This window comes from Salmo salar, chromosome 12 (assembly GCF_965601325.2).
Source record: "Salmo salar chromosome 12, fSalSal1, whole genome shotgun sequence".
In the NCBI taxonomy this organism is placed as follows: domain Eukaryota; kingdom Metazoa; phylum Chordata; class Actinopteri; order Salmoniformes; family Salmonidae; genus Salmo; species Salmo salar.
In genome coordinates, this window is record NC_138302.1 from 79,939,152 (window position 1) to 79,960,647 (window position 21,496).

A 21,496-nucleotide genomic window follows, 5' to 3' on the forward strand; every position below is an offset into this window, starting at 1 on the left:
CCATTCTCTCACTAACTTCCCTGTGTTCCTTCTATCTAGCTCTTTAGTATCTCTAGGTTTTCCACATAAACTAGATTCCCATCTCCCCCTCAACTTTCCATGCCTAGTTAAACAACGGTTAAATGCAAAAAATATATATAATAAAAATAACACAGGCCTTGTTTTAGGGCTAACCTTAACCCTACCCATTTTTTGTGTGTGAATTTTTTGCATGTTTTAGCAACTTCTGGATTCATGACAATGGTGATGGAGAGAAGAGGCGGGAGTAAGAGGCAGGCTTGCCAATTAGAACTCAGATCTCAGCATGTCGTGGGTCTATGTCTTACCTCCACCTATCAGATCTTAGCATGTTGTGGGTCTATGTCTTACCTCCACCTATCAAATCTCAGCATGTTGTGAGGCTGTCTTACCTCCGCCTCTCTGCACCAGCATGCTGACCTCACTTCCTTTGGGGCACTTGCTGAGCAGGTCCACCACTTGGTTGTGGCTCATGCTCTGGACATTCCTCTTGTTCACCTCCACGATAATGTCCCCCTCCTTCAGGCCCCTGCAGCGGGGGTAGTCCACTATCTGTTTGACCCTCTGTCCTCCCCCTGCAGGGCTGTCTGCAATGGTGAATCCAAAGCCTTTGTCTCCCTTCTCCATGTGCACTGTGATCAGCTCCGGCTGCGTCGCTATGGATGACGCCAGCGTCACAGAGTCGCTGAGGTAACCGTGCGAGCTGTTGGACGCCACCTCGGCGGAGGAGGGGCTGTGTGGTCTCGACTCCCTCATGCCATTAACGGGGCCTCCAGTATGGCTGCCATGGCTGGACGGGGAGTCGTAGCTATCCTGGCCATTGACGATGATGGGCTCCTTGTCCACGATGGCCACGGAGGTCACCATGCTGGTGTTGGGGTCGTCGGGGTCAAAAGGAAGGGGGTAGCCGCGGCACAGCTCCAGGTTGACCATGGAGCCAATATGGATGGACTGGAAGACCTTCACCACCTGGGCATGGGTGTAGCCTAGCACGCACGTGTCATTGACACTCACGATCACGTCACCTGGGGGAAGAGAAGAAGAAATGAATGTTGAATAATTAGCTCCATGTCAAAAACTAAAATCTTGGAAGTAACACAAACTGTAGAACACCTACAGTACACTATAAAACCTACACCAGTAAAGTGTCACCAATCCGGATTCTGGAGAGCACCAGATTCAGCTAATAAACCAATCAATCAACCTTGATTAGTCAATTGTTTTAGTGCGGGTTGGAACAAAAGCCGGCACACTCTGTAGCTCTTAAGGAGTTGGAGAACACCTCTTAATAATGACAGGGAACGATAGAGCGGCGGCCCACCTGTCTCCATCTTGCCGTCGAGGGCAGCAGGCCCGTCCAAAACCAGACTCTTGATCTGAAGGAACTCATCAGGCTCATCGCCTCCGACTACGGTGAAGCCGAACCCCCGGTGGCTCTTCCTCAGTTTGGTGTTGATGAAGGTTCCCTTTAGCTCTGCTGGGTTCCGCGTGAAGAAGGGCTTCCCTCCTGAGGAACACACACAAGCCTTACACACCTTTCATAAGAACACATTGATCTCATGTGCTGTGCTAGCCAAAGAAGGAGGGGCTATCCTACACAGTCTTGGCTCGGGATCAGTGAGGGCTCTGTGAGAGATATGTTGGTGTGACAAGCTCCATGAATCGTAAAGAGACTGATTATGATTGATAGATTAATTAGGCTAAGAGGGATTCAAAGAGCTAGGGGGTACCAGCCTGTCTATGCCTGAGAATGGGGGTAATCCTATGGTAAATCCCCCAGACTGTGCCCCAGCCTCAGTCTATGAGGCTGCTATCCCCTATGGAGAGCTACACTTTTGGGTAGAGAGGGAGAGGGGGAGGGGCAGAGAGAGAGGACGGGTTAGAGAGAGTGTGAGAGGCAGAGAGAGAGAAAGATAGAGAGAGAGGAGATAGGGGTTGAGGGAGTAAATTGATGAGGAACAGGAAACACATCCACGATGTTGCAGAGAGAAATGGACCAATACCCTCATAAAACTAGGATATTAACCTGGCCAGGACTTACGTTTGGGCCCGATGAGGGGTGGCAGTGGGGGTCCAGCCTGGGGATCCCTGTAGGTTTCCTGGTGGTTGGCAGTATAGCTGGCTAGCGGGGCACCAGCCAGGGTGGCGTCCTCTATCCATTCTGGAACAGCAAAGGGCATACTTCCTGTCTCTGGTGCCTGTACAGTTACACCGAGTCCTTATGGTTCCCCACAATGGGTGGCTAGGAAACTACTCTACTGCAATGAGCCACAATGGCTGCCAATGAAAGTAATACCACGTAATCCAATCTCTGACAGATCTAAATGACAGCCTCACTGTGTAATGTATCAGAGGCTTAAGTCTTCATTAATATTCTCAGTATCAAGATTCAATCAATGAAAGAGTAAAAGTCTTCACAGATATTGAGCGTAAAGAGATATTGAGCTTAAAGGAGGAAAAGGCAGCAAGTAATCAAGTCAGAAGCGTATTTAGCTGAGCCTGCAGAAAGGGGATCAATAGCCTGGTCCCTAGTGGTGTGACCTGCATGTCTAGGGAAAATCTGAGTGACATTGTACATCTAATATAGAGAGAGGTAAACAGGGCACACTCGGACTTAAACCACTTGTCCTGAAAAACCTTTCACTGGGAGAGCAAGACCCAGAAAGAATTCAAATATAGGGATACATTTACATTGCTGTAAAACACTCTTCAATGTTTAATTGTCAAACCCAAACTTACCTAGAACTGCACACTTCCAAAATTATTCACATAAGCACAAATCCTTCGGAGAGAGAATCAGTGACACTTAAAACATTGCCAAATTAAACCAAAAAGACCTCTCTTCAAGGCCATTAAAATAAATCATAGGTATGCCTTTATGGTTTCTCGACAGCAAATCATAAAGCGCCAGAAGCAGAGTAGAGCAGAGCAGAGCAGCAGGACAAAGAGACAGACAGGCACGATCACAGACATGAAGAAAGAAAAGAATGACGCCCGGCAGGGCTGGAAACGAACCTTGGATGTAGCGCTCACCTTCTGGTGGCTGCTGTTGCTCGAGCTGCTTCAGCCGCTTAGCCTCCAGTATAGGGTTCTCATACTGGGTCTTCCTGTTAATGTGACTGAGAGAGGGAGTAAGAGAGGGAGGGAAAAGCAGAGAATGAGACAGGAAGGGAGAAAGAGATAGAGAAAGATAATTGAGTCAGTGAAAAGTAGAGAGTAAGTAAGAACAAGGGGGATAATAACAGGAAAGAAATGAGACCAAAAAGAGAAAGAAAAAAGAACAGAAGAAAGCCAATGGGATCAGGCAAGGGATGGAGAAGGGATAAAGAAAGAGAAAGATTGAGTTACAGAGAGGCAGTGATGAAAGAGTGAACACAACACACAGATAGACAAAGTCTCTGGTGGCCTATGCTCCAGGAGCCAAGGGCTTAAGTCACAGAAGTCAAGTCTGGTACAGACAATGCTCTGGTGGATCAGAGGAGACAAGTCTGGTACAGACGATGCTCTGGTGGATCAGAGGAGACAGAGACGACAAGGCCTGAATATCAACAGCATCACACAATCACTGAGGAGCACTGCTTCAGGAGGTTAACACCACCACCTCATACCACAACCCGAGAAGGAATTAAAGGAGCAGTACACCGTAAGGAAATTACACTTCAAACAGTATGGAAACATTATGCAATTATGCATTAAACAGGAAACAATAGGAATAATGTATATTGAAAAATCTCAGACAACAAAACTGGGCATCTGCCTCTAAGGTATTGCTTTGAACAACATCAAAACATATGCATGTATTGCTATTAATGCACAGCTCCAAGGGTCTCGCACTAGATGAGAAACCCTGTGTCTAAATCATCATGACGGCAACAAAATGGCCTATAATCCCCAAAACAGCCTGCATTTGATGTTGTTTTGCAATGTTCCGGGGCACTGCTCAGTGTTAAATGCATTGTAAATGTACAGTACAGTGAGGCCATTTTAAATGCGACAGATGTGTGTGTGTGTCACCACTTACTCCACATAGTAAACACCATAGACTGGGTCATCTATTTTCTCCCAGCCTGTTGGCAGCTCTGGAAGAGAGGTAGAGAGAGGAGGAAACGGTACGTTGTTAGAGATGGTCATTGTTAAGACAGAAGGTCACTGAATACCTTTTCCTACCACACACAGCCTGTCAGTCACCGGGGAGTGAACAGCACTCCAGAGGCTGTCTGGACCTGGCTCTTGGCTCCTGGCAGGACACGGCTGACATTTAACACATCAGATAGACACTACGGGGGGATTTGACCGGTCATGATCAACACCAGACGCTCAGATGGAGAAGAGGAGCTGGCGGTATGTGTGTGTGGTGGTCTAAATGTCAATTTTGGTTTAAAAATGTGTGGTTTAAATACATCACGTGAAGATATATTTTCTTATTGTTCATGGCAGTAAGGGAATCTGATGTACAATGTTGACCGACGTTGTTGATGTAGACGTGGTGTGTATATAATGGTATTCAATGTTGTCCTTGATTGTTTTATCACAGTCTGTCGCATGGCATTGTAGAACTTCACGAACTCGATCATGTATTTATTCACCGCGGTCGTAAGAGGATGTTTTTATTTTTGGGTGTAACCAGGGACACTCACATGTATATCTTCCATGACATCGATGCTGAGAATGAATGCCATAAATGGCCTGACCACAATGCCATAAAAAGAGACCAAATAAATCAGGACTGATTAGATAGAGACATGCATTAGTCATCTGTGAAGCTGCTGTAAAGGCTGCTACATTGATACAGTCTCAGTATGTCTCAGTACGGCAGAGCAACTCATTATCTCTCCATACAGAGTAGTGTGATTAAAACAGCAGAGATGGAGTTAGCTAGCTACTGTACCAATGGCTATAGGGAAATGTCAGAGTGCTGTAATTGGTTACAAACAGATGTGTATAACTGAGTCCTCCGCTGTACAGTATCAGTCCTGCATCTCATTAGCCTCAGCCTATTACCTCAGCCTATATTCTGACGAGTGGTGTACACATTCCCTCCGCCAGCTTTAGAGGATTTGGAGTCAAGGTGTTAAGCCGGGAGAGTGACGGCAAGGAATTAGGGGGTTGTGTTATGGTTGGAACATCCACAATACAAGGACAAGGCTTTAATATTGTCAGATGTTCTGAAGGGGAACATTATACTTTGAGCCAGCAGCACATCACTCACTGTAAATTAGAATCACTCTGTATTTCACACCAGAGTGTCTGTATTTCTTTTTTTAATGTACTTTATTTATAGATTTTCAGATTTGAGAACAAAAAGAAAAACAGAGAACAAACCCAACCCCTCATTCACCCACCCAGCCATACAGCCATCCTACCCATCCCCCTAACCCAACCCATCCCTTCCTCCCATCCCCCCAACCCATCCCTTCCTCCCATCCCCCCAACCCATCCCTTCCTCCCATCCCCCCAACCCAACCCATCCCCCCAACCCATCCCTTCCTCCCATCCCCCCAACCCAACCCATCCCTTCCTCCAATCCCCCCAACACAACCCATCCATTCCTCCCATCCCCCCCAACCCATCCCTTCCTCCCATCCCCCCAACCCAACCCATCCCTTCCTCCCAACCCATCCCTTCCTCCCATCCCATCCCTTCCTCCCATCCCCCCAACCCAACCCATCCATTCCTCCCATCCCCCAACCCAACCCATCCCTTCCTCCCATCCCCCCAACCCAACCCATCCCTTCCTCCCATCCCATCCCTTCCTCCCATCCCATCCCTTCCTCCCATCCCCCCCAACCCAACCCATCCCTTCCTCCCATCCCCCCAACCCAACCCATCCCTTCCTCCCATCCCCCCAACCCAACCCATCCCTTCCTCCCATCCCATCCTCCCATCCCATCCCTTCCTCCCATCCCCCAACCCAACCCATCCCTTCCTCCCATCCCCCCAACCCAACCCATCCCTTCCTCCCATCCCCCCAACCCAACCCATCCCTTCCTCCCATCCCCCCAACCCAACCCATCCCTTCCTCCCATCCCCCCAACCCAACCCATCCCTTCCTCCCATCCCATCCCTTCCTCCCATCCCATCCCTACCTCCCATCCCCCCAACCCAACCCATCCCTACCTCCCATCCCCCCAACCCAACCCATCCATTCCTCCCATCCCCCAACCCAACCCATCCCTTCCTCCCATCCCCCAACCCAACCCATCCCTTCCTCCCATCCCCCCAACCCAACCCATCCCTACCTCCCATCCCCCCAACCCAACCCATCCCTTCCTCCCATCCCCCAACCCCAACCCATCCATTCCTCCCAAGACACATCCCTCCCTCCCGCTCTCACCCATCCTCCGATCCCACCCATCCATCCACCCACCCACCAGTGGCTGTATTTCTAAAGGAGATCCTGCCTGTGTGTTATTATTGCTGGGTGCCAGAGCCATCACTGCTGGCCTTGCTGATACTGAGTGGGTATAGTGGGATGAATCTGACACTTCAAAAAGAGCTCCCCCTCTCCACGGTCCCCCGACGACCCCCACGCACACTCCAGCTCAAGGGTGACTAAGGTGACAAATTGTCGATTAAACATTTTGCATCTCATTCTGTCTTCCTGACTATTTGATTTCTCCTGAGCGAGGAGCTGCACTACAGGGGCCATACGTCTGCAGTCCTATACACAACTGGTGTAATTGCCTTTCATAATCAATACGTATTGACTGTGTTCATCCAATCTGAGCTATGGTATTAACAATGGCTGCTCCTACCTTGGCTGCTGTTCACAACATGGAGGAGGCCAAACACTGGTCTAGGATCAGTTCACCCTCACTTACCTCAGACCTAACCTTAAACCAGGGGTGTTTTCATGTCTCCCTAGCAATTAATTGATATCACTGATTGACCTGGTATTGCACACTCCTGGTTTCTCAGGTCTAAATCAATCTCTGATTAATAGAAAATAACAAACATTCTCAAATACCGATGACAATGGAGGATTGTGACTATTCACCCAAGTATTCCCCTAATAGAATAGTGGGTAGTAGTTTTCTGAGCCCATCTCAGAGCCATGGCTGTTAAAAGCCCCCATCTGGCTCCAGAGACTGATGCACCAGCAGACAGTGGTGGGTAAAGTGCTCTTTGCTACCCCAGTTTGCTAGCCCAGTTATAATATGAGCTCCAGTGGATGGAATGATGGGCTTGAGAGTGAGAGGTCCATTTGACGAGAGGCCCATTAGGAAATGATCATCAGGTCAATGTGCCTCTCGTCAATGGTTCTCTCTTTAAGAGGGCATGCTGGCTCGCCGGGCGTGTGGGTTAACCCTGCAAGAACTGCCCACTCAACAGACACAAGCCCGCAAGCTCGCACACACACACGCAAGCACACACAGACAATATATTACAATATATTATTAACCATTTGATTATAATGTTTACATCCTCTAGGCAGAAAGGGAGAGATGTTATAAGCTGTAAGAAGTGACATTGTGACATTGTTGTCACTGAAGCAGTACAGGAAACATGTTATACAGTAGCCAGGTTTCCCAGAGGACACAGCATGGGGGAGGGGAGAAAAGAAAGAGGCCTACCTAGCTCACTGTCCAGCTCTTCTGTGTGTACCCCTTCTTCTCCAGGAGAAAGCCAGCAGACCAGGAGAGAGAGTGGAGGACCAAGTGTGGGGGGGGTGAAGAGACAGGGGGGAAAAGGAGAGAGAGCAGGGAAGAGAAAGAGCACCAGAGGGTTAGAGATTGATTTTGATTCCAAGCCTCAAGCAAGCTAAGAGAGCAGCAAAATTTGTCTCCATACATTGTAAAAACATAATGTGTCTGGAATGGTTTGTAAGGTCTCTGGAATGGTTTTCTCCCGAGTTGCGCAGCAGTCTAAGGAACTGCATCTCAGTGCTAGAGGTGTCACTACAGACACTGGTTAGATTCCAGGCTGTATCACAACCGGCCGTGATTGGGAGTCCCATCGGGCGGCGCACAATTGGCCCAGCGTCGTCCGGGTTAGGGTTTGGCCGGGGTAGGCCATCATTGTAAATAAGAATTTGTTCTTAACTGACTTGCCTAGTTAAATAAAAGGATAAATAAAAATCAAATAAATAAAAAGGTGTGAACCCAAGCTAAATCTATACTAAAATCACTTCATGCATCTTGCCAATATCTGTCATATTTTTATATAAGCCACGGTCTGTAACATAACGTTAAACACACTTCCTACTTTGCCATTGGGTGACACTGTTTCATATTTACTAAAGCCCTCGAAAAATCAGCTCCAGAAATCAATAGGTGCATTAAAGTGAAATAAATGTGTCATACCAGAGAAACAGACATTATAATACTGAACATTTTAGGTTGGGGCGGGTGAAAACAGCTGCCACTAAATATGAATCATAGTTCATGCACTATATGCTTGAAAATATGAATAATCTCTCCATCTATCCTGTGTCCTCATGCAGCGGCTTGAGAGGACAGAACTAATAGGAGCTATCTCATCAACACAAGTACCTCAGAACACATGTAGAGGACACATGGTGGGGGAGAGGAGGGGAGAGAAAGACAGGAGGGAGAGAGAGGAGGGAACAGAGAGGAGGGGAGATAGAGATGGGGAGATAGCGGTGGAGATATAGAGGTGGGGAGAGGAGAGGAGGGGAGGGGAGGGGAGAGAGAGGAAGGAGGAGGGGAGAGAGAGGAGGGAGTGGAGGAAGGAGAGGAGGGAGTGGAGGAAGGAGAGGAGGGAGTGGAGGGGAGAGAGAGGAGGGAGTGGAGGAAGGAGAGGAGGGAGTGGAGGAAGGAGAGGAGGGAGTAGAGGGGAGAGAGAGGAGGGAGTGGAGGAAGGAGAGGAGGGAGTGGAGGAAGGAGAGGAGGGGAGAGAGAGGAATGAGAGGAGGGAGTGGAGGAACGAGAGGAGGAAGGAGAGAGATGCAGATGAAGTGCTAGTGTTTTGAGTGGGTGGGAGGGCTTGTGTTTGCTCCTCTACAGTTCAAGGTACATATTTTATTGATGCTAGATGATTCAAATAACCCAGTCAGTCCTTCAGGCTGCTGGGGCGTCTTGCTCAGACGTTAGCGCAGGCAGGCAGTACACGAGAGATCAGAATATTACTCTGTCTCATTTCATACTATGGTGGCTCAAGTGTGCCATCTGCAGGCCACTCATGGAATCACAGATCTGACAGACAAGCATCCGATTTCACACACACACAAAGCCTGTGGTGGACGTACCATCATCTTCACATTCTTCCAGAGGTTTGGGAGGCTTGTCCAGGCAGCGTGGGTCGATCCAGGAAGTGGTTTTTGTGTTGTGGCTATAGATAGACACACATGACAGAGTCACAGACAGACACATTGTTCTGACTGGGAAGACATCAAACACTCACTGTCTGAAAAACATCCTCACTTCCATGGCTAAATATGATACACACTGTGAAGTAATCAGACTCAATGTTAAAGGCAAGTGTCAAAGGTAGAAAGTGGCACAATATTTTCTGGAGAAGATTGTAATTGAAATACTATTATGGATGTTGGGTATAGAGCCATGTAGCCTATGTTATATAGTGTGTTATGGGGCGTAACATGTACATAGGGTACGTACTCTATAAAGTAGAGCTCTCCGTTCTCAGTGTAGGCCATCTCCCAGTTGTCAGTTAGAGGTCCCAGGGGGTCCTCTTCTGTGGGAGGATGGCTGAGGTGTATGTGTGTCTGCTGAGAGTCCTCCGTGGTGGATGACAATGTGTTGTTCACACCGTAGGACGGGGCGTTCTCACGCGGGGCGTAGGGGTGTTCGTCAGGTTCACTCGAGTCTCCTGTCGGGGGAGGGTGGCGGGGAGAGGAAAACATGTGTAAACAAAATGCACAACGCACACACACATTCTGAGGCAATGACACTATAGTTTGGTGGCCTCATATCTGTCCAAACTCAGCCTGATACCTGGGGTGGCAGGTAGCCTAGTGGTTAGAGCGTTGGACTTGTAACCGAAAGGTTTCAAGAACGAATCCTCGAGCTGACAAGGTAAAAATCTGTCGTTCTGCCCCTGGACAAGGCAGTTAACCCACAGTTCCTAGGCCGTCATTGAAAATAAGAAGTTGTTCTTAACTGACTAGCCTAGTTAAATAAAGGAATAAAAAAAATTATATAATAAAACATTTAAAATACTGTCTAGTAGTTTAGAGGTAAAGGAATCTCTCCCTTTCACAAACACACACACTTGGCGAACACTTGACTACTGTTGTGGCTGACTGAGCGAGGCCCCTGATCCGACCTCTTGGGGAGAGTGATGATTAGATTAGTGCCCCCCCCCCACCCTTCCTGTTCTCTCTGAGGTCCTCAAATCTTATTCACACCCCTGGCATCTGGCTAGGCTGCCTTTACAAATACTGGTAACAAATTAACTACTCTTGGTCCAATCTGAAATCAAACCCACATCACCACAAATATGCTCAGACCTGAGTCATGCTACATTGCTGAAGAGTAAGGGTCAGTTAATATGACCCAATTACAAATAAAATACCAGTAGGTTACACCAGGAGAGTGGAGGGGAATAGATTTTTTTTTAAAGCACTGATATTCCAATACATAAGAGAAAAAAATTACAAAACTAACAACGTAGTGAAGTACTCGCATAATACTCTCATATGAAAAATATGGAACATTACCAAACACAACAGTCACCAAACAGCAATCACAACATGTAAAAAACAGCAATCACAACATGTAAAAAACAGCAATCACAACATGTAAAAAACAGCAATCACAACATGTAAAAAAACAGCAATCACAACATGTAAAAAAACAGCAATCACAACATGTAAAAAACAGCAATCACAACATGTAAAAAACAGCAATCACAACATGTAAAAAACAGCAATCACAACATGTAAAAAACAGCAATCACAACATGTAAAAAACAGCAATCACAACATGTAAAAAACAGCAATCCGTGGCTCATACATGTAGACCAACCTGTGTTCACGAGCCTAGTATTTCTAGAAAAATATTTATTATCTATTACAAATACAAAAACAAGAGAAAACAGTGAGATGTTAGATGAAAACTGATATCAAGAACACACACACACACACACACACACACACACACACAAAGAACAAAAACACTTCTACAAGTAAGAAAATGATCATGCTCCTGTTCACAAGTACATTGAGCGGATACATATTCATTCTCTCAAACAGCACATGTCAAATCATGTTGTATTAGTGACCATTAACAACTTAATTCAGACAGAAACAGACAGAAAATCACCATACTGGTTTCAAACATGAAAGGTACACATTCTGCTTCCTGCTATCGCAGCCAGGTGGCACAAAATGTTCTACTCTCAGATAGAGTGGCGGATGTAGACTGAACAACCAACTAACCACTCACCACACAAAGGACCACTTGTATCCTGCACTCTTTCTCATAGCCCAGCAGTCTCTCCCTCCCTCCCCCACCCCCTGTCTTCCTCCTACTCTCCTTTTTCCTCACCCACTCTCTAAGTCTTTCCCTCTCCCGCCTCTCTCTCTTACCTGTTAAACTACTGTTCATCTCCGGGAGTTCCTCGTCCTCCTCCAGGTCTACAGGCACTATTCCAGCATTTTGCATCTCATTGTAGGACTTGGTGCGTCGGGGAGTGGAGTGCTGGGAGCCCGGGAGGCTGTCTTGCAAAGCATCTCTGGTAATCACTTTCCCACTAGGGGGCTGCCTTGGCGGCTTGGGTGTTCCATAATAGTTACCTAGGCAACAGGAGGACATTAGCATGTTTAGAAAAAAGAAGGGAGGGGATAAAGGGGAAGGCGGGAGAAGAGGGGGGTATAATCACAGAGTCTTTGTATGTAGATGAGGGGACTAAGAAGGCATGACCACAGAGTTTCTTTTGGGATTTGTAGTCTAGTTCATTCTATTTGAGGAAGTGAGGAGGCTGTTTGTTTCCTCTGGGAGAGTGGAGCATTGTCTAGGCCCACTGACCAAGCTACAGTGACAGAACAGCCACTTCATTAAATGTGCATGTGAATGAATGGTATTTATGCATGACATGTGTAATGCTCCACAGGTGTTGATTGCGATTCTTCTCTATTTAAAATATACACAACACTGAAAGTTGCTTGCGGACAATTGCAGACACCTTCCCCTTCTCTCACGTCTTCGACCCCTTTCACACCAAACATAATGCCAGGGTAATGATGACTTTATCCTTTGGGAATGGGATTATACACACAGGGTGTGAATCCCTTGTAGTCTTGACTGTACTAAATGCAGAAGCCTGTTTAATTAAAAAACTCCTAGTACACTCACCTCCAGAGATATACAGCACACTACACCCACATACAGTAAATACCAAAGTAAACAACTGGTCCAGGATTCAACTGATGACCTGCTGCAGATAGTTACCTTCATATGCTCCTACTTCCAGAAGGGTCCCGCTCTGCTCCAAAGCCAGAAAGTCCTCCACAGGCAGGAAGTTGTAATCTATTCCAGGGACCTCGCCGTCACGTGGGGGGCGGGTTGTACCTGAGGAGCCAATAAGAGAGTGGAACCAGTCAACCAAGAAGATAAGACAATGTTAGGTGATGGTATGGCCAATATTGATGTAGCCTTCCACACAGGAAATGTGGCTAAAATTGGAGTGAGATTAACTCAGATATATGCTCCAATATAAAGCATGTTTAAATAGTTAGTAGTTAGGTTTTCATCCAATTGACAATAGATTTTCATACGAATATTCAAAAATCCGAAATAAAAATGATATGTCAATTTTTCCATCAGAGAAATGTTTCCATCATATCTCTGAATCCTGGTTTAGGAAGGCCACCAAAAATTCTGAAATTTCCATCCCCAACTACAACATTTTCCACCAAGATAGAACTGCCAAACGGGGTGGAGTTGCAATCTACTGCAGAGACAGCCTGCAGAGTTCTGTCGTGCTATCCAGGTCTGTGCCCAAACAGCAAGAGCTTCTACTTTAAAAATCAACCTTTCCAGAAATAAGTCTCTCACTGTTGCCGCTTGTTATAGACCCCCCTCAGCCCCCAGCTGTGCCCTGGACACCATATGTGAATTAATCGTCCCCATTTATCTTCAGAGTTTGTACTGTTGGCAACCCAAACTGGGATATGCTTAACACCAAGGCCGTCCGACAATCTAAGCTCGATGCCCTCAATCTCACAAATGATCATGGAACCTACCAGGTACAACCCCAAATCCGTAAACACGGGCACCCTCATAGATATCATCCTGACCAACCTGCCCTCCAAATACTCCTCTGCTGTCTTCAACCAGGATCTCAGTGATCACAGCCTCATTGCCTGCATCCATAATGGGTCCGCGGTCATACGACCACCCCTCATCACTGTCAAATGCTCCCTATAACACATCAGCGAGAAGGCCTTTCTAAATCGGCCTGGCCCGGGTATCCTGGAATGAAATTGACTTCATTCCGTCAGTAGAGGATGCCTGGTTATTCTTTAAAAGTGCTTTCCTCACCATCTTAAATAAGCATGCCCCATTCAAAAAATGTAGAACTAAGAACAGATTTAGCCCTTGGTTCACTCCAAACCTGACTGCCCTTGACCAGCACAAAAACATCCTGTGGCGTTTAGCATCGAATAGCCCCCGCGATATGCAACTTTTCAGGGAAGTTAGGAACGAATATACACAGGCAAATAGGAAAGCAAAGACTAGCTTTTTCAAACAGAAATTTGCATCCTGTAGCACAAACTCCAAAAAGTTCTAGGACACTGTAAAGTACATGAAGAATAAGAGCACCTCCTCCCAGCTGCCCACTGAACTGAGGCTAGGAAACTCTGTCACCACCGATAAATCTACGATAATCGAGAATTTCAATAAGCATCTCTCTACGGCTGGCCATGCTTTCCACCTGGCTACCCCTACCCCAGTCAACAGCTCTGCACCCCCCACAGCAACTTGCCTAAGCCTCCCCCATTTCCCCTTCACCCAAATCCAGATGGCTGATGCTGAAAGACCTACAAATCAGCCGGGCTAGACAATCTGGACCCTCTCTTTCTAAAATTATCCGCCACAATTGTTGCAACCCCTATTACTAGCCTGTTCAACCTCTCGTATCATCTGAGATCCCCAAAGATTGGAAAGCTGCCGCGGTTATCCCCCTCTTCAAGGGGGAGACACTCTAGACCCAAACTGTTACAGACCTATATCTATCCTATCCTGCCTTTCTAAGGTCTTCGAAAGCCAAGTTAATAAACAGATCACCGACCATTTTGAATCCCACCATACCTTATCCGCTATGCAATCTGGTTTCCGTGCTGGTCATGGGTGCACCTCAGCCATGCTCAAGGTCCTAAAAGATATCATAACCTCCATTGATAAAAGACAATACTGTGCAGCCGTATTCATCGACCTGGCCAAGGCTTTCGACTCTGTCAATCACCGCATTCTTATCGGCAGACTCAACAACCTTGGCTTCTCAAATGACTGCCTCGCCTGGTTCACCAACTACTTCTCAGACAGAGTTCAGTGTGTCAAATGGGACATCCTGTTGTCCGGACCTCTGACAGCCACAGGGTTCAATTCTCAGGCCGACTCTTTTCTCTGTATATATCAATGATGTCGCTCTTGCTGCTGGTGATTCTCTGATCCACCTCTACGCAGACGACACCATTCTGTATACATCTGGCCCTTCTTTGGACACTGTGTTAACTAACCTCCAGACGAGCTTCAATGCCATACAATTCTCCTTCCATGGCCTCCAACTGCTCTTAAATGCAAGTGAAACTAAATGCATGCTCTTCAACCGATCGCTGCCTGCACCTGCCCGCCCATCTAGCATCACTACTCTGGCCGGTTCTGAATTTGTGGACAACTACAAAGACCTAGGTGTCTGGTTAGACTGTACACTCTCCTTCCAGACTCACATTAAGCATCTCCAATCCAAAATGTAATCTAGAATCAGCTTCCTATTTCGCAACAAAGCATCCTTCACTCACGCTGCCAAACATACCCTCGTAAAACGGACTACCCTACCGATAATCCTACCTGGTTAAATAAAGGGGAAAAAAATATATACATTTTTTACTTGTTGCGGGAAAAAGTCTGTGCATAATGACATAGTGCACATAAAAAGAACTTTTGCGGCTAAATTCCCATGGACCGAAGAAAAAATACAAGTTAAATTGGTTTCCATTGCATTTTCAACTCTACCGATGGTTTTGTCACAAAAAAAGTGTATTTAGCTAATGTGCCTACGCTGGTACTGGTACCTGTGCTCCAGCCAACAGCTTGCAGATACAGTGTGGTTATAGCCTACATGATGAGATTATTGTGGATAAAGGTGCAAGATTATTTACATTTTTGCAAACGACAGCCAAGCATTGATCATCATGTCACCAGAATAAGAGCCTAAATATTTATTGAAAGAGCCTAAATACTTATTGAAAGGAGCATCAAGCTCATCACCATGCACTTTCACCCAGGGACGCAACTTTGGTGTTAGAAGTGGGGGGGACATAATTATATACAGTGGGGGGAAAAAGTATTTGATCCCCTGCTGATTTTGTACGTTTGCCCACTGATAAAGAAATGATCAGTCTATAATTTTAATGGTAGGTTAATTTGAACCGTGAGAGACAGAATAACAACAAAAATATTCAGAAAAATGCATGTCAAAAATGTTATAAATTGATTTGCATTTTAATGAGGGAAATAAGTATTTGACCCCCTCTCAATCAGAAAGATTTCTGGCTCCCAGGTGTCTTTTATACAGGTAACGAGCTGAGATTAGGAGCACACTCTTAAAGGGAGTGCTCCTAATCTCAATTTGTTACCTTTATAAAAGACACCTGTCCACAGAAGCAATCAATCAATCAGATTCCAAACTCTCCACCATGGCCAAGACCAAAGAGCTCTCCAAGGATATCAGGGACTAGATTGTAGACCTACACAAGGCTGGAATGGGCTACAAGACCATCGCCAAGCAGCTTGGTGAGAAGGTGACAACATTTCGTGCGATTATTCGCAAATGGAAGAAACACAAAAAAACTGTCAATATCCCTCGGCCTGGGGCTCCATGCAAGATCTCACCTCGTGGAGTTGCAATGATCATGAGAACGGTGAGGAATCAGCCCAGAACTACACAGGAGGATCTTGTCAATGATCTCAAGGCAGCTGGGACCATAGTCACCAAGAAAACAATTGGTAACACACTACACCGTGAAGGACTGAAATCCTGCAGCACTCCCACAAGGTCCCCCTGCTCAAGAATACATATACATGCCCGTCTGAAGTTTGCCAATGAACATCTGAATGATTCAGAGGACAACTGGTGAAAGTGTTGTGGTCAGATGAGACCAAAATGGAGCTCTTTGGCATCAACTCAACTCACCGTGTTTGGAGTAGGAGGAATGCTGCCTATGACCCCAACAACACCATCTCCACCGTCAAACATGGAGGTGGAAACATTATGCTTTGTGGGTGTTTTTCTGCTAAGGGGACAGGACAACTTTACCGCATCATTTGACGGGGCCATGTACTGTCAAATCTTGGGTGAGAACCTCCTTCCCTCAGCCAGGGCATTAAAAATGGGTCGTGGATGGGCATTCCAGCATGACAATGACCCAAACACACGGCTAAGGCAACAAAGGAGTGGCTCAAGAAGAAGCACATTAAGGTCCTGGAGTGGCCTAGCCAGTCTCCAGACCTTAATCCCATAGAAAATCTGTGGAGGGAGCTGAAGGTTCGAGTTGCCAAACGTCAGCCTCGAAACCTTAATGACTTGGAGAAGATCTGCAAAGAGGAGTGGGACAAAATCCCTCCTGAGATGTGTGCAAACCTGGTGGCCAACTACAAGAAACGTCTGACTTCTGTGATTGCCAACAAGGGTTTTGCCACCAAGTACTAAGTCATGTTTTGCTGAGGGGTCAAATACTTATTTCCCTCATTAAAATGCAAATCCTTTTATAACATTTTTGACATGCGTTTTTCTGGATTTTTTGTTGTTATTCTGTCTCTCACTGTTCAAATAAACCTACCATTAAAATTATAGACTGATCATTTCTTTGTCAGTGGGCAAATGTACAAAATCAGCAGGGGATCAAATACTTTTTTCCCCCACTGTATATGGAGTCTGTGAGGAGACTGAAGCAGACCATAGTAGACTAGACCCGCCACTCTCCCTGAAGCCCTTCTCTCTCTGAGTCACACAACATACTGTACCACGTCTCCTCCTGTTTTCCTGTTCACTTCATCAGGGTTCTCTCTCCTTTGTCAGTGGACAAACATACAAAATCAGCAGGAGATCAAATACTTTTTACCCCCACTGTATATATATTTTTTTTATCCAGTCGGATAAACACTCCAAACAGCCTATCAAATTCCAATGATAAAACTGGGGGAGCCAAAAATGCAATTTCAGAATGTGGGTGGGACATGTCCCCCCGGTCCCCAGTGAAAGTTGCGCCCCTGCTTTCACCACACTGAAGTTCATCATAACTTATTTCCTCTGTAGCCCAATAACCTGCATGATTTCCCGAGTCGTAGTGGAAGGACCACACAACATATCATCACCTGAGTCCAAGTTTACGTTGATATGATGGTTATTATATCAATATTTGCGAAGAAAAGCGGTTCCACTGCCATTTCTCCTATAATTAATTTTACAGACACAAAAAGATCCCACCTAAAGTTTACTGACAAATGTGCTGTTTCCATCAGGCCTGTTGTGATTTTTTTATTCGACATGTACTTTACTCACATAAAAAGGTTGGATGGAAACCACAGGAGTTTTGAGTCACCTTAATTGGGGAGAACGGGCTTGTGGTAATGACTGGAGCAGAGTCAGTGGAATAGTATCAAATACATCAAACATGGTTTCCATGTGTTTGATGTCATTCCATTTGCTCCTTTCCAGCCATTATTATGAGCTGTCATCCCCTCAGCAGCCTCCACTGATGGAAACCTGGGTAGTGTCATGATTCAAGCATGACACATAGTGTCAAAATAATTCATTTAACAGTGAGAATGACCACTTAAATTGGAGGACTACAATATTGCATACATAAACCAAAGGTTTCAAAAATAACAAGAAATTATGACATTTAACATAGAGATGTATGCGAGGGGGACTGTTTGTCAATCAAGGCTGTGAACGGCTCTCCTGTGCATGCTACTGTACATGTTATTGGATGCTGACAGGGGCCAGTTGGTGTAGTCAGTATTAAACAGCTCTATGGTGCGTTGGTGACACGATTATGTAACACTGCTATGTTAATTGACGACAGGATGGCAGAGCCAGTCAAACTCATCTCTCGCCCACTATCTCGCTCTTATATCGCTCCATCTCTCTCTGTTTCTGCCTTCTACTCTCCATTACCTAAACAATGTAGTTAAAATACTACTACTACTAAGATATTCTGCTCAACCCAATAATGATTGAGGTAATGCTTTGTCATGGTGGATTAATTAAAATACATACGTTTATGATATTTTCAAGACTTTTTTTTTTACCTACATACCATCGGTCTACTCTACATGTTGCTTAGTACACTGTGGTGTATTTACAAAGGGGTCTGTCCACGAGGCAGCAGCTGCTTCCCCTAAGCAATGGATTGGTAACCAAATCTCTCCTGTTTGTTCTCTTTCTCTTCAGTATGAGAGCAACAGCCTCCACTCCACTATCGCCCCATCACTCCAGTGAGCTGATGAGAATATGGCTGCTGGTAAAAATAGCACGGGGAGCTGGGAGAAGATGCTGGGAAATGCTCCTCACCGCAGTGGCCATTTTAATGACAGCTGTCAAATCAAACATGTGACGATAACTCACACACCCTAGCATCTCCCCTGTAGCCACCGCTACATAGGAGAAGTGACCTAATGGCATTGTGTTCTGTTTACAACATAGCTTGTGTATGACATCACTGCGATCAGCAATTTAAAATCTCAGGCTGGTCATTGTTGTTCACAACTCCTCCACGCTCAGTGCGGGGAAATATTGATGCGCAAGACAAACCCTCAAACAAAGCATGAACTTTATCAGAGAAACTTAGAAGCGTCTCCATTGCAGACACAGTGTTGACCTTGGTGGAGGCTTCCCCCAGGAGGAGTGTTCTACTGAAAAAGCAGACTCAGTAGAGTGCTGTTGACTCATCCCACCAATCACACGGCTCCCCTCGGACACAAACAGGAAGTGTGGGTTGTTATCAGTATTTCCAGGTCAGAAAAGACAGCCTCTCAGCCCTCAGCCAGATTAGGACACTGTCATTCCTATTGAGTTAATGAATTCCCTGTCCCATACAAAAGCTCAATTGATGTCTGCTATGGAAGAGAGAGTCCTTCTCAAAGCTCCTCAGAGTATCACTTTAACGGGTAGCGCCACAGCACAGGCCTCATTCGTTCCAGCCTGACCTCACAAACCCAGAGGAACACAAGAGAGAGCCCAGAAATAACCGTTACACAGTTAGCATAATCCACGCATCAACACACAATAAAGCCTTTGAGACTAGATGCAAGCGTCAGCCCAACGTTAACTCATGGCTAGCGGTACTGTTGAGATATATCGGTGCAATAAGATCATCAGTAAAACAGTAAAAGCTTGATTGATGATAAGGCTTTAAATACTGAGTAGCTGTCCACTCATAATGTACTATTTAGCATGGTAGCACAGTTATTTGTATGCTACAACATTAGAATGTTGTGTTAACCACTGCAGTGACATACATGTCCTCACAAACAATGTACATTGATGACCCTTTTGTGTATGGAGTAAGGTAGTGAAAATTACAGACCTAGGCCATCTGTACATAAAAATGTAATTGCATTGCGTGTAGTGAGACATTCTGTTCTGTTGCTAAGGACAACCCTGGAATAACAGAATCACTCAGAAGCCAGTCTCAGTCTCCTCTGACATTGAGGGCTTGATTTCCTTATAATGTAGTTGATACCATTTTCATTTAAAGGCACAGACAAATGGAAGGCTACAGAGGCACGACAGAGCAGGCCCATATAAGAAACCCTAAATCAAATCGTTATTGGTCGTTTACACATATTTAACAGATGTTACTACGGGTGTAGCAAAAATGCTTGTGTTCCTAGCTACAACAGTGCAGTAGCATCTAACAATACACAAATCTAAAAAGTAAAATAATGGAATTAAGAAACATAGAAATATTAGGACGAGCAATGTCGGACTCCAGAGTATGTATGGCAGCCTCATTAATTAGTACCCGCAAAACACCAGTCTCAATATCAACAGTGAAGAGGCCACTCCAGGATGCTGGCCTTCTAGGATCGCGTCTCCTTCCTGAGCGGTATGACGGCTGCGTGGTCCCATGGTGTTTATACTGGGTACTATTGTTTGTACAGATGAACGTGGTACCTTCAGTTGTTTGGAAATTGCTCCCAAGGATGAACCAGACTTGTGGAGGTCTACCATTTTTTTTTTTTTAGGTCTTGGCTGATTTCTTTTCATTTTCCCATGATGTCAAGCAAAGAGGCTCTGAGTTTGAAGGTAGGCCTTGAAATACATCCACAAGTACACCTCCAATTGACTCAAATGATGTCAATTAGCCTATCAGAAGCTTCTAAAGCCATGACATAATTTTATGGAATTTTCCAAGCTGTTTAAAAGCACAGTCAACTTAGTGTATGTAAACTTCTGACCCACTGGAATTGTGATACAGTGAATTATAAGTATATTTAAATAGGATAGGCCTATGAAGTGGGTAAAACAGTATGTAAACATTATTGAAAAGTGACCAGTGTTCCATGTCTATGTATACAGGAGCAGCCTGGGTTAAGTAACCGGGTGGTAGCCGGCTAGTGACAGTGACTAAAGATCAGGGTAGGTTACTGGGCAGAGGCCAAGTAGTGGTGCCTATGTCTGATGGCCTTGAGATAGAAGCTGTATTTCAGTCTCTCAGTCCCAGCTTTGACGCACCTGTACTGACCTCACCTTCTGGATGGTAGAGGGGTGAACAGGTCATGGCTCAGGTGGTTGAGGGCCTTGATGATCTTCTTGGCCTTCCTGTGACACCAGGTGCTGTAGATGTCCTGGTGGGCAGGCAGTGTACCCCCTGGTGATGTGTTGTGCAGACCGCACCACCCTCTGGAGAGCCCTGTGGGTGCGGAATGTGCAGTTGCCATACCAGGATGTGATAAAGCCCGCCAGGATGCTCTCAATGGTGCATCTGTAAAAGTTTGTGAAGGTCTTAGGTGACAAGCCAAATTTCTTCAGCCTCCTGAGTTTGAAGAGAAGCTGTTGCACCTTCTTCACCACACTGTCTGTGTGGGTGGACCATTTCAGTTTGTCAGTGAAGTGAAGCTTTTCACCTTCTCTGCGGCCCGTCAATGTGGATGTGCTCCCTCTGCTGTCTCTTGAAGTCCACGATCAGCTCCTTCGTTTTGTTGACGTTGAGGTTCTTTTCCTGGCACCACCCTGCCAGGGCCCACACCTCTTCTCTCATCAGCGTTGGTAATCAGGCCTACCACTGTTGTGTCATCTGCAAACTTGATGATTGAGTTGGAGACGT

At 45.8% G+C, this 21,496-nt stretch overlaps 1 protein-coding gene across 15 annotated transcripts in view; it reads right to left on the minus strand.

Moving 5' to 3' along the window:
• The window catches only part of LOC106565841 (membrane-associated guanylate kinase, WW and PDZ domain-containing protein 1), a 182,401-nt gene that overhangs the window by 40,441 nt on the left and 120,464 nt on the right, over positions 1–21,496 (minus strand). For 9 of the 15 annotated variants that reach the window (XM_082959327.1, XM_082959320.1, XM_082959321.1 and 6 more), the window contains 11 exons: positions 12,390–12,509; positions 11,528–11,734; positions 10,965–11,006; positions 9,597–9,807; positions 9,227–9,309; positions 7,593–7,628; positions 4,040–4,097; positions 3,034–3,137; positions 2,060–2,179; positions 1,340–1,525; positions 411–1,043 (listed from right to left, as the gene is read on the minus strand). In XM_082959327.1, coding sequence (XP_082815453.1) covers positions 411–1,043; positions 1,340–1,525; positions 2,060–2,179; positions 3,034–3,137; positions 4,040–4,097; positions 7,593–7,628; positions 9,227–9,309; positions 9,597–9,807; positions 10,965–11,006; positions 11,528–11,734; positions 12,390–12,509 — 1,800 coding nt within the window. The remainder of the gene's footprint in view (positions 1–410; positions 1,044–1,339; positions 1,526–2,059; positions 2,180–3,033; positions 3,138–4,039; positions 4,098–7,592; positions 7,629–9,226; positions 9,310–9,596; positions 9,808–10,964; positions 11,007–11,527; positions 11,735–12,389; positions 12,510–21,496) is intronic. The other 6 variants (XM_082959325.1, XM_082959332.1, XM_082959324.1 and 3 more) reach the window with 4 other exon arrangements.